General features: G+C 29.8%; 1 protein-coding gene and 1 non-coding gene across 2 annotated transcripts; both read left to right on the forward strand.

The window, feature by feature from the left end:
- The first annotated feature begins 1375 nt into the window (after window positions 1-1375).
- Window positions 1376-7877, forward strand: LOC117169473. Its single transcript, XM_033355875.1, has 7 exons — window positions 1376-1486; window positions 1580-1682; window positions 1755-1832; window positions 6069-6112; window positions 7255-7311; window positions 7399-7483; window positions 7603-7877. Exons 2-7 carry the CDS (start codon window positions 1679-1681, stop codon window positions 7683-7685), a joined length of 351 nt encoding a protein of 116 aa, XP_033211766.1. The 5' UTR covers window positions 1376-1486; window positions 1580-1678; the 3' UTR covers window positions 7686-7877.
- Window positions 7878-10572: 2695 nt separating this feature from the next.
- Trnap-ugg lies at window positions 10573-10644 on the forward strand. The gene has a single exon. It is a non-coding gene; the product is annotated as a tRNA-Pro (tRNA).
- The last annotated feature ends 1633 nt before the right edge of the window (window positions 10645-12277 follow it).

Raw genomic sequence — 12277 nt, forward strand, 5'->3', positions numbered from 1 at the left:
TACATAGAATTTCGTACAATTCAGACAATTTAAGGAATTCTGCCATTTTTTAGGATTTTAGAGAATTTAAGGAATTTAGGGAGAATTAGAATTTTCGAGGAATTAAGCATAAAAAATTGAAAAAGTATTTGCCAGGTATTTTCGCATGAACTATTCATCAAGGTAGAGTTAAATTCGAATATTTGAATTTGATTTTCTGTGAAGCTACACTTACTCGTTTTTAGAACATATTTGCCACATGAATGTATTAAATGATTATTTTTTTCATCCAAATTTTATTTTCACAGTTCAAAAGTACGAAAAATGTTGCTTATATCTTCATAATGAAATTTAGCATGAATGGTTAATATTTGCTAGTTCTATCGAAAATTTTTAGCTTCTCTTTACATATTGATAACGTATATAATAAATTTCACTTTACCATATTAAATTTCAGAAGTTTTTCACATTTTATTCATGAAAACCTCATGGAAAGAAAATCGGGAAAATATGGTATTTCTTCTAATATGATTATTTAAATAAATTTTAACTATTCAATCTAAATTATTAATCTAATTGTTTAGTTGATCATTCATCATTTTAGTTAAAAAATCTTTTTTCTCATTAAAAATTTAAATATTTTGTTAAGAATAATGTTTCAAACTATTTTTTATTTAAAAAGTCAACTACTTTAGGTGTAGTTGAATATTTATCATCCTCAGTTGAAGATTCAATTATTTGAATGAAAATTTCTGTATTTTGTTCAAAACCAATCTTTTTTTAAAATAAACTTGTTTAGTAGACATTTAATCTTTTCGGTTCAAATTAATTTTCTTGGTTGACAACTAGTTTTTCAATTGAAAATTTATTTGAGAAAATTCAGCAAATACGTTGAAAGTTCCTTTAAAAATTGAAATTTTTGGTAAAATATTCAAGAACTTTGTGGAACATTATTTTTTTGTAGAAAATTAAGATTGTGGTAAAAAATTCATTTGTTTAATTAAAAATGTAACTATTTTTGGTGATGAAGTTACTTTCATAAATAAATACCGATTTTTTGAATAGTTTCATTCTCTTGTAAGAGTAACTATATCACGAAAAAGGGAATAGGAAAAAATATTCGCCCAAAAAAAGGGCTGAAAGTTTTTGAAAAATTATTTTCTGATAAAAGCGTAATTTTTGTTTTAATCGTTAAAAATAACGTGAGCTTTGTTTGCTATTATTCATACAGTTGTTAGAAGTAAACAGTTTCATAGCACATTAAATTTTATTGCAAAAGCGCGAAAAGTTTTATGGCAGAAGTTTTTAAACTAATAAAACTTATCACTTTGACAGAGATTAGGAATTTTAGAAACAGAAATTCATAAATTTTTGCACATTTTTTTATCACGCGTACGTTTACTGCTACAGCTGTAACTTGTGTTGAATTTGAATAAAATTAGTGAGTTTTCATTCCGACCGTCACAAGTGGCACTAGAGTTAGCAGTACGTCTCGTGTTACTGAACTGTAAGATAATGTTTATTTCATAGTTTTATTATTTTTACTGATTTCTAAATTAAGTTTACATAAATTTTTATCATGAATTTCTATTATTTTTAGATTAAACATTAACCTGTTCCATCTTACGTGGCTAAGAGTGAAATTTTTAAAAACTTCTGTAATGTCCTCTGCTTGTTGAGCATAGTTATGTAAAATTTAATGAGTAAGTATTTTCTGTATGTGGCTTACATCTATAACGACATTTTTAAAAACCTTTCTTTTCTTTTTTCTCAAGATACAGGTACAAAAAAGCTAAATTCAACTTTTCCATTGTTAAAAATGAGGGGAGCAGTAATATTCTTCTTGTTGCTAAGTAAGTGATCTTTATTAAATTCAAATAAAACTATTATTACAACTATTGAAAAGTTTAAAGCTGTATGCATGTTTTATGTAAGCTAAAAAATAGCTGAACTCTGAATTTGTTTCTGAAACTTATTTAAATAATTAATCATTATTGTAAATTTATACACTTTGTTGATTTCATAAAAAAACAGAGCTTATTCTTCGAAAAATGGCCAAACTCTTAATTTGTTCATGAAAATAGTTTGAATAATACTAAATATTGAAAATTTGAAAAGTATAATGGAAGGAAGTCATCGGAAAGACGTTCTTAGTTAATCATATAATAATCTGACCCTATTTTTCAAAAATAGCTAAATTCCGAATTTTTATGAAGGTTGTTTAATTAATTATTAATTCTTATAAATATTTATCTTATAAATATATTTGTTTAAATGCACAGAACCATAGGAAGTACTCATCAAAAATCCAATCTTTATTGACGCCGTAAACAAATTAAGCCCATTAGTTTTAGAATAGCATAAAAAATCTTAATTGCAGTTGACGCTATTCACCTTGCCGCGGATCGGACCGCAGGGGAGTAATTTTCGTGGAAACGATGTTCCCCCACTGTCGGCTCTAATCTTTATGCGTGGTGCTTGATGCCAATTGTTTTTCATGCTACATACGTTGCCGCGCGCGGCTCAGTGTTTACAAACAAAGAAAGTTCGATTTTCAGAATACATATTGTGGAAGTAATTATCTCAGATTTGGTTCGAAAAAATTGTGAGCACATCCTTCGCTCGCGGAAAAAACTGAAAAAGAGATTAGTATTCACGAATTATTGATAAACCTTTCATTAAATTTGCCATACTTGAGGTTATCACATGTGACAAAGAAATTATCATAAAACATACATATTATGGTTCCGAAATTCTTTTATAAGCCTCATTAACAAAGCATATAATGACATTTTGCACTCTAAAATTGCCTTAAAAGACCTAAAACATTGACGGCAACCTAAATAACGAGCGGAATAATTCTCGGATGTCGAGCCGTCGCGGTCGTGGTGGGGGAAGAGCTCGACCGAGAGTTAGAGGAAGCGGAAAGATAAGTAGCTTCACTGTGACATATAAAATTGTTTAAATAATTAATAATATTTGGGAATTTACAAAATAACACAGAAAAAAGTAATCGAAAAGATATTCTTACTTAATTTTGTAACAAAAATGTAGCATATTCGTGGAAAAATGTCCTAACTTTAAATTTTGTCTATGAAAACTGTTTTAATAATTAATAATTATTGCAAATGTGCTAAGTATTGTAGAAAAGGGTTATTAGAAACACATTCTTGGTGATTCCATAAACAAATTGGACCCATTCATTGAAAAATAGCCTATATCTTAATTTGTTTAAATAATTCATAGTTCTAGTAAATTTACGAAGGAACATAGAAAAAAGTCATCGGGTGACATTCTTATTTGACTCTATAAACAAATTTACTCGCAGAAAACACCAAACTCGTAATTTTTTAATCGAAGTTCTTTTAAATAATTAATAGTTTTTGTAAATTGACAAAGAAACATAGAAAAGACTCATAGAAAAGACAATTCTCCTTGACTTTTTAACAAAATTGTGTCTATTCCTTGAAAAAAAACTAAAGTCTGAATATGTTTATGGAAACTGTTTAAATATATATTAATTATAGCAGATGTAGAAAGTATCGTAGAAATGGTTTATTAGAGATACATTCTTAGTGATTCAGTAAACAAATTGAGCATGTTCGTTAATAAATGAAGAAACTTTTAATTTTTTTAAACACTTAACAATTCTTGTAAATATACAAAGCAACATAGACAATATTGATCGGATAAACATTCTAGGTTGGCTTCGCAAACGAATTACCTCGTAAAAAATGGCCAAGCTCCTAATTTTTTAATCGAAATTCTTCTAAACAACTAATATTTTTTGTAAATTTAAAAAGCAAAATGGAAAAGACTTAAAGGATAGACATTCTTAGTTGATTCCATAAACAAATTAACTCATAGAAGGAAGGCGAAACTTCTAATTTTTAAATCAAAATTCTTTTAAATAATTAGTAGATTTTGTGAATTAACAAAGCAACATAGCAAATACTCGAATGAAAGACAATCTAAAAAAAAGGAGTTTTCATTAAAATCTTTTAATGCAATACTTGACATGATTTATGCACGGCCCCTTATAAGGTTTTATTTAACGGTGTGATAATCCTAATTAATAATTAATTATAATCTTAAGAAATTATTATGAATTATTTATGAGTTTTTGAGGTAATTTTATAAATTTTAAATTAAAACATTGTTTTTTTAATCGGTTTTTTTTATCAGACTGGCGTGATATTTTGTTCACAGATTTTTGAAATCGCTACAACAGACTCTCATAAAGGGCCCGTTGTTCGGAAGAAAGATACTGGCGAAGCGCATACATGTGCATATACATATAAGCCAGAGAGTATTTAAGAGATTGGAAGGTGCAATAAAAGCACCACAGATAGCAGTGCGCGATGCAGCACGTAAGCCGCACATCGTGAGAGCGCGATATGCCTGCGGGAGAACCGACACAGTGACCGCACGACTTGCAGATAGTACGTAAATCCCCACGGTACCCGAAAACGGTGTGCGCGATGTGCCATATAGCATGTGACCGTCATCGCGACAAGGTGTCGGAGTAACGTGCGGATTAAAAAAAACTGTAACTTTCATCTATGTCCTTTGTTATGATTCTGCAAAAGGAAAACTACACTTCAACGTTATTCATCACGGTAAAATATATTCTTGTACATAGAAATCATTACGGTCAATATATTTAAATTTGTTTGAAAATATGTAAAAAACTTTAAAAGTCCATACAAGAAACAGAAAAACGAATTATACGAGGGAGTCCTTTTTATCAGAACGTGCCACAAATGATTTCAATGTAAGAAACCTCATTGATTAAAAGTTTTCTTTTAAAGATTATATAACTTATTCAATTTATTTTTATGCAGTATAAAGAAGTCAAAATTTTAAACTATAATTATTTTTCATTCTTTTATATTATCTATAAAGAAATTTGCTTTGAAAATATCTTCTATAGTTTACTCTAAAACTCTGCCGTGTAAAATATCACGTGCGCATGTAAGTTTTTCGTTCGCATGGTTTCTCAGATGCGCGGGTCACTGCAAGAGTCTTTTGCTGTAAGTCCTGTGAATACGTTGAGTGCTCATAGTTCGTGCCAGTTCGATATGCGACGCATGCGTGCGGGCACGCCATGAGGCGCATATGCGACTCAATTGTTGACACATCTGTCTCTAACCTTGCCATCACGACGTGCGGATTGATCTGCACGTCGCGCCAGATCCATGCGTGCCCCATGCGGACATTTCGCTATCTGGGACCAAGAGCAACAGCTATAAGTACTTAGAGAAACACTTTTTCTCTAGAGGTATCGGTACCACGACTCTCCGGAGATTAAGAACTTCCTTGTTAGGCTAGTGTTCACCGCATGGGCCGCCGAGACTCTCCTAGAGTTCGAGGCGGGAATAGAATCAGCAAGCCGACGAAGTGGGTCCAAAGCCTATGCCTTAGCCCCCACGACCATCCTCCTCCTCTATGTAGTATTATTGTATTTATTTTTTCGGGTTCGCTACTAGAATTCCAAAAAACGAACATCGTTTATTTTTTTGTACTGTTGTTGCAACCACTAACACTGCAGTAATTTGGTATTTTTATTTAAAACCGTTAAGATGAAAGTTGCGTACAAAACATTTTTTACTATCAGAGAAGACGCATTGTAGAAAGTAAGCTTCCCTTAGAAATTCCTAAGCTTCTTCCTCGAAGCGGCAGAGTGTGCTAGTGTTCAGTGTACGGTCACCTTCCACTCTCTTTATAGTGTTTTTACACAAACGGAAAATGTATTCTCCGCTCGATCTGCTATATGACGATGCCATGCCTAGGGCTTGGCGGGAAAAATGTCTGAGATGCATTGGCGGAATATTCAAATATCGATACGCGCATTTGCATTAAATGACGCGCTGAAAGTGTTTACTGAATTGGAAGGTAATGGAAGTGAGGGGATCTTGAAGAAAAAGACACTTTGCGAGCGCCTACTGCACGTAGGTTCATATGAACTTAATTAAAAAAAACATCTAAAAGTAATTTCGAATTTTTTAAATTGTCTAAAAGAAGCGTAAATAATTCCTAGTCTCAAAAATAATAGCCTGAAATAATTTGGATATATTTGATTTTTAAAGGAATTGCCACTTTATTGACGTTTGCGATTGCCGCCATTAAACCGGTAAGTTTAACATAAAAAATTTATTTTTCATAGTGATTGATAAGAATTTAAAAACTCGCCAAGGACAACATTGCTTTGCAGTACTATTTTCAAAAAATACATTCAACTCAGAAACGAGTTAAACTTTGAAAATTGCTAAAATGTCTTAGAGTTAATTTAACGAAACTTTGACTAAAATAAATATTAATTATTGTCATCGCTTAATTTATATTAAGTTCCGCACTAACAAAATAATTTACTATTATACAATTTACTGAATAATAATTAAATTTAAGTTGTTATTGTTTTAACCGTCTTAGCCTAGACTTCAATCTCTTTGGTTCTAATTAACGTATCGAGATTTTTCGTTTTTTAAATTATAGCCAAAAGTCTCACAAGAATAAATAATGTAAAATTAATAAGATGAATTCAAAATATTACTATAAATATTTTTTTGAAACTGAAACAACTATATAGCGGACCGAAAATATTGCCCGGGTATAATTCACCCATTCCGGGCTAAGAGGGTTAAATTCTGAAGCTTTTTATTGACATTGATAATTATATAATTATATAATAATTATAATCTATTTCAGTTTAAGGAAAGAAAAAGTAATATTTAAAAGCATTTTCAAGCTACTAAAACAGGAAAAAGTACTAAATAAAAAAATTTACTATTTTAAATATGTTTCCTCTAAAACAAACATTTTTAAATTTAGAAATCCATTATTCAGAACAAGTTCACAACTGAATACAGCTAATTAAATGTATTATTATTTGACAGATGTCTTACTACCTTTTTAATAGCAAGTATTATTTATCTTTTTACGGCGTTTCTCGAAATAAAAACTGTTTTGCGATTATATGTATACATAAAAAATAGTTTTTTGATTATTCTTAGTTAAAGCTGTTCTTCCAAAACAGGACTGTATAAGCGTACGAGTTTTCTGTTTAACTTCTCATTTTTGGAGCACTTTTTTCTTTATATAAGAAAATAAATTTTCTCTTCCATAAAGAAATGTTTTGACTAATAAGAGTAAAAGATAAATTCCTGTTTAATTATAAATAATAAAATAATAAAATAATTGACATTTTAAATAATAATGTTCAGTAAATATTTTTTATGATCCTCTGCTTCCTGACAATGTTTGCATGACGTTAAGCCTCCTCCTCTTCCTCCTAATGCAGCGCAACGTACAGGTTGTCACACAAAGTGCAAGGTGAGTGCTTTCTTTTTATTTTATTTTTTGTTAAAAGATTTACTCTTATGAAAAATGTGAATATGAAAATAAATTATGTGCTTTCAGGATCAAAACCCCCCTAATCAAGAATACTGTAGTCAGGGACCGAGATATGGCTGCACATATGATTGCATGGACGATTGCATGAATCGTAAGTTGTACATATAAATATTTTTACTTTGAACAAGCTTAAAAAGCTAATAATAACAATTTTAATCAAGTTTTAACAATAATTTTTTAATAAAATATTTATCGTAATACTTATTTTAGCTAAATTTTATACGTTTGCGCACAAAAAAGCATGCACACATCCTAGAAGCGACCAGAAAGAATGTAAACCTCCTATTTCCTGACCTCATGGTGACGGATTATGGATAAAAAAAGCTTCTTTCCGACTTTTTTTTAATTCAACTTTTGAAAAAATGTTTTCAATGATTGGAAGAACTATATTTAGGAGAGAAGTACCTAATCGGACTAGAATGAATTTATATGTGCGAAGTTTTATTTAAAGAAGATAATAAATAAACGTTCTGACTCAAATGTTACAAAAAAGTGTAATCTTAATTTCCATTTAAGAGTAATTTTTACATGTAATGTAATCTGAAGTGAACTTAAACCTGTTGATATTTTTTGCTTGAACAACTTGTGTCTATTAATTTTTGTATGTAGTTTATATCGTTTGTTCAAAAATTTATTTTCTATATTGTTAATATTATTTTTTACGATTAAAACGAAAACTACACGTCCTACCATAAAATAATTAACAACAAATTTGTAGATATTTATTAGATAAACAACTTTTGTCTATTTGTATCTTTTCAAGTCTTGTAAAGTTTGACCGCTCAATGGAATGTTTGCTTTTCGATTAATGTCTTTTGTGGTTAAAACCAAAACCTTTGGTCAAAAAATGGTGGTTAATGCACTCGATCATACTTTCTCGTCCTTAAGAACGTATACCAAAGCGCAACCAAATCCAAATAATTTTCTAAAAGTTATACGGTAAACAAAAGATAAGAACAACAAAATCGAAAACGACAGCGAGAGACAGACATCAACGTACAACCTGTTTTTTTAAATTCAGGAGGTCTTGAAACGTAGAGATTTAGATAAATCCACTATAGTTAGTTTTCATATAAAACGAATACCCACTTATTATGATGATAATGTAGAAAATAGTAAAAAGTAATCCCACCATCCTCCAGTGCAGCAAACAGAATCGAGGTAAATAATACAAATGTGGATACATTCTGGATGTTAGATAATACTTTTCCTGGTATTATGAATTGTTGAAAAAATGACGAAATTATGATTGAAAAAATCAGAAACCCCTGGCAGCGACTACCATGCAAAAAAGTGACACTGACTCCTAGTCGAAATGCGGTCAATCACACCTAAGTCCGTCTCATGATCGCTATGTGAGTGGCCATAGAACACGATGGAATCGCAAAGACAGGCCGTTAAAACCTTTCAATCTCCTTAAACGTGTTCTTAACTGTGATGTTGTCGTCGAGTGGAACCGAAAATTTGATCGCGAACATCGTTGGTTTCTCGAAGTCAAGGAGAACAATGTCAGGCCTCCAGTGTGTAATCGGGACTAATTTCGAGAACATGCATTTTCAGTGCATTCGGCATTTTTCGTTAGCGGCAAAGCATGATAACTGTAAATATATTGTTCAATGTCGATAGATTGATAGGCCAAATTCCTTCAAGAAGACGCTTGCATCTACTTCAGAAAGCCTCTTTCACTTACGTTATAACCTTAATGGCCAAATGCTGATGTGGGGAAAGAAACTTTTGACAGAAAAAGTTCTTGGTACCATCTGGTCCTGCAGCAGAAGCTGTTCGTCCTCAAGTGTTAATGGTATCGAACCTCTTAAATCTCTTTTTTTTATTCTACGTAACCAAGGCCTATCTCTTCTTTACTCTGCTCCTTGAATCTGGTCATATTCGTATCTGGTCATATTCGATATACATAATTCAAAATGCATAAAAGTCCATTTCAACGCAATTGAATCGATTTTTGTCTCGCGGGTAGGTAGTGATTATTCTTTCCAACTCAGGTCACCTTTTATGAGATAGGTCAAAAATACCTCGTCACAACTTCAATAAAACCTTACAGTGTACTAAAAATTCTAGAAACTTTTTGTACTATAAAAATTAATTTGAATTTCAACTTCAATATAAAATAAGCTTTTCAGGTTTTCAAAATTGTAAATAAATGTTTAATTTTTAAAATTTTGTATTTTATTTTAGTTGGCAGGCGTACGTATTCTTATTTCAAATTGCTTTTTCACCTCATAGCTTCCATTTTCATCTTCTCTTTGGTACGTGTATAATAAAGATTATTCTTGTATTAAATATTTACTAAATATGAAAGGATAGATAATGAAAAAACATTCAAACCTTAAAAAACTTGTGGAAAATTAGATAATTCGACTAATGATCAGTCGGATTTTTTATATACAAAAATAAATATAATTTTCTTAGGTCTTAAAAAAATTGATATCTATATTATTGAAAATCTTATACATATTATGATCACATTTGATGTGCATCAAAATCGACTCACCTAGATAAAAATGGCTTCATCATAGTCACGTGGATAATATAACCAATAAAAATTCTGTGTTGATTTTATAAAAATTTATTTATGAGCTCTCGTTATGCATTTGTCTACGACGTCTCCAGCTATTTTTATGAAAATTGTACAGTGAGTAACAACAAACAAGGTATAACTTCAAATAATTCCGAATTTTCAAAAATTTTAAAGATTTAAATTTTGTTAATTATTATTTGGTATCGATGTACAATTTGTTGTTTCAAAATTTAAAAATTCTGCTCAAAAGATTAAGCCAATCTGATAAGATTGAAAGGCTTCATCGACAATAATTGGCTACTGACAATAATTAAATAAATAAAAATGTAAAAATATATAATTTAATGCGTTATTTCGAGCGTACAAATTATTTTAAAATATAAATAAAAAAATCTATTTTCTGAAAATAATGCAAGAATCTGTATCTGAAACGAGAAACTTGGTTAAAAACACTAATATCGATGGAGCTCGAGCTACACATTATCTAGATGCAATTTTTTTTGTTGATAAGATTGTTCACGAAAAATATGCAATTTACGATATAGTGCAACTTAAATCGCTGCATGCGATACTGATTGTGAGTACTTCTTGTTTAGAAGAATGCATGAAATGCGCACTTATGATTAACAATTTTTAAATACAACGGCTCGTTGGTCTAGGGGTATGATTCTCGCTTTGGGTGCGAGAGGTCCCGGGTTCAAATCCCGGACGAGCCCACTTTTTATTAAGGAAAGAGTTAACATTTTTGTAGTTTTGCTAATATCGTCCCGTGATTTACAATCTTCTTTTTAGAAAACATTTTTTTTCGTAAAACCAAAATGAAAACTGAATAAAAAAATTAAAATTGAATTTGGCCAATCAATGGTTGTTTCTTTAAAGAAAATTAGAGATGGCACTGTAAAAGATAATCGGAATTTGTTTCTGATGCCGAAATTGTTTTAATTTTTGTTCAGTCAAATTTTTTCTTGATGCCTTGTATAAAAAACTGTAGAGTTATCGTTTCCCAAAAATTATTTAGTGTGAAGTTATAATAAGTCAAGTTACGAAACGTAATTGTTTAAACAATTTAATATTCGATTCTATAATATATTCATTAAATAATCCTAGAAGGTGGCGGTTTTTCCTGAAAATTGGAACATTTTCACCACTTTTTACTTAGTCAGATGATAATTACTGCAACTTGAAAAATATAATTGTTTTAAAAATTTATTATTATTTTCAATAATAGTCTTGAGTGAAGCTAGAAAGTTTAGTTTTTTCTCAAATTCTCAGATATTCTTTGACTCTTGGTTTAGATCAAATAATAAATAAACATTTAAAAGGATAATCTTGTAAATAGTTTTTGATTTTTGCAGAATAAAGTATTTTTACTTTCTGCTAATGTTTTAGAAATGTTTATTTAAACAAAAAGCCTCTTAGTTACTGCTTCTAGAAAAAGTTACATTTATTGTCAGCCTTATAGAAAATTAAAGACGATTTCAAATATCTGATTATATTTTCGAAAAATAATTCCACAAAAAATGTTTAAAAAATAATTCCATCTGATGTTTATTTATCATTTGTTTATAACTAAAAAGCCAAAGCAAGGCCATAAATGATAATAAATTGTAGTAATAATTATTTTTGCTAACATTTAATAATTATTTTAACCGTTCTTATTTAAAAGTGAACAGAAAGAAAAGAATTTTTTTAAAACTGCCCTTTGGAAGAAATGATAGTTATAAATAATAATTAATTGTTTAGAAAATAATGCTTCTTAACATTGTAATAACTATTACATTACTCTAATTGAAAAGTGGGCTGAAAAGTTGAAATAAAGTTAAAAAATTGAGAAAAACCACGACTTTCTAACACTATTTTCAGAGAAAATTGTTTTGAACAAGAATGATCTGCATTATGTAAATTCCTTGAATTTAGGAATTCAGAATATTCCAGGAATTGAGGGAACTACAAATATTTAAGAAATTTAGGAATTCCTTTGAATTCGGAAAATTTTTGGGAATTTAAAGGATTTCACGTCATCTGAGGAATTTTGAGAATTCAGCGAAATTATGAAATTTCAGAAACTTAAGGATTTCCAAAAATTCATGGAATTCAGAGAATTCCGAATATTTAAAGAATTCAGACTATCCGTGGAATTCAAGCATTTCAGGGAAGTCAGCGATTATTTGTTTAAATATACCCCCCCACCTCTCTTCTGACATTTTTGGATTTCGAATTTCAGAAGAATCTATCTCAATAAATATGAATAATTTGCCCTTATGACTTTTTTCGATAGAAGTTAAATTATCGGATTTATAGCATTTTCAAAATTCAAGACACAAAAAAAAGTGAAATTTTTTAGTAAAA

This window comes from Belonocnema kinseyi, chromosome 3 (genome assembly GCF_010883055.1).
Source record: "Belonocnema kinseyi isolate 2016_QV_RU_SX_M_011 chromosome 3, B_treatae_v1, whole genome shotgun sequence".
NCBI classification, from domain to species: domain Eukaryota; kingdom Metazoa; phylum Arthropoda; class Insecta; order Hymenoptera; family Cynipidae; genus Belonocnema; species Belonocnema kinseyi.

Bases quoted from the DNA above. Each gene is read 5' to 3' on its own strand.
- LOC117169473 (XM_033355875.1), top strand. The intron at 7,312-7,398 runs GTGAGTGCTTTC...ATGTGCTTTCAG, and splicing joins GTTGTCACACAAAGTGCAAG to GATCAAAACCCCCCTAATCA. The intron at 7,484-7,602 runs GTAAGTTGTACA...TACTTATTTTAG, and splicing joins CATGGACGATTGCATGAATC to CTAAATTTTATACGTTTGCG.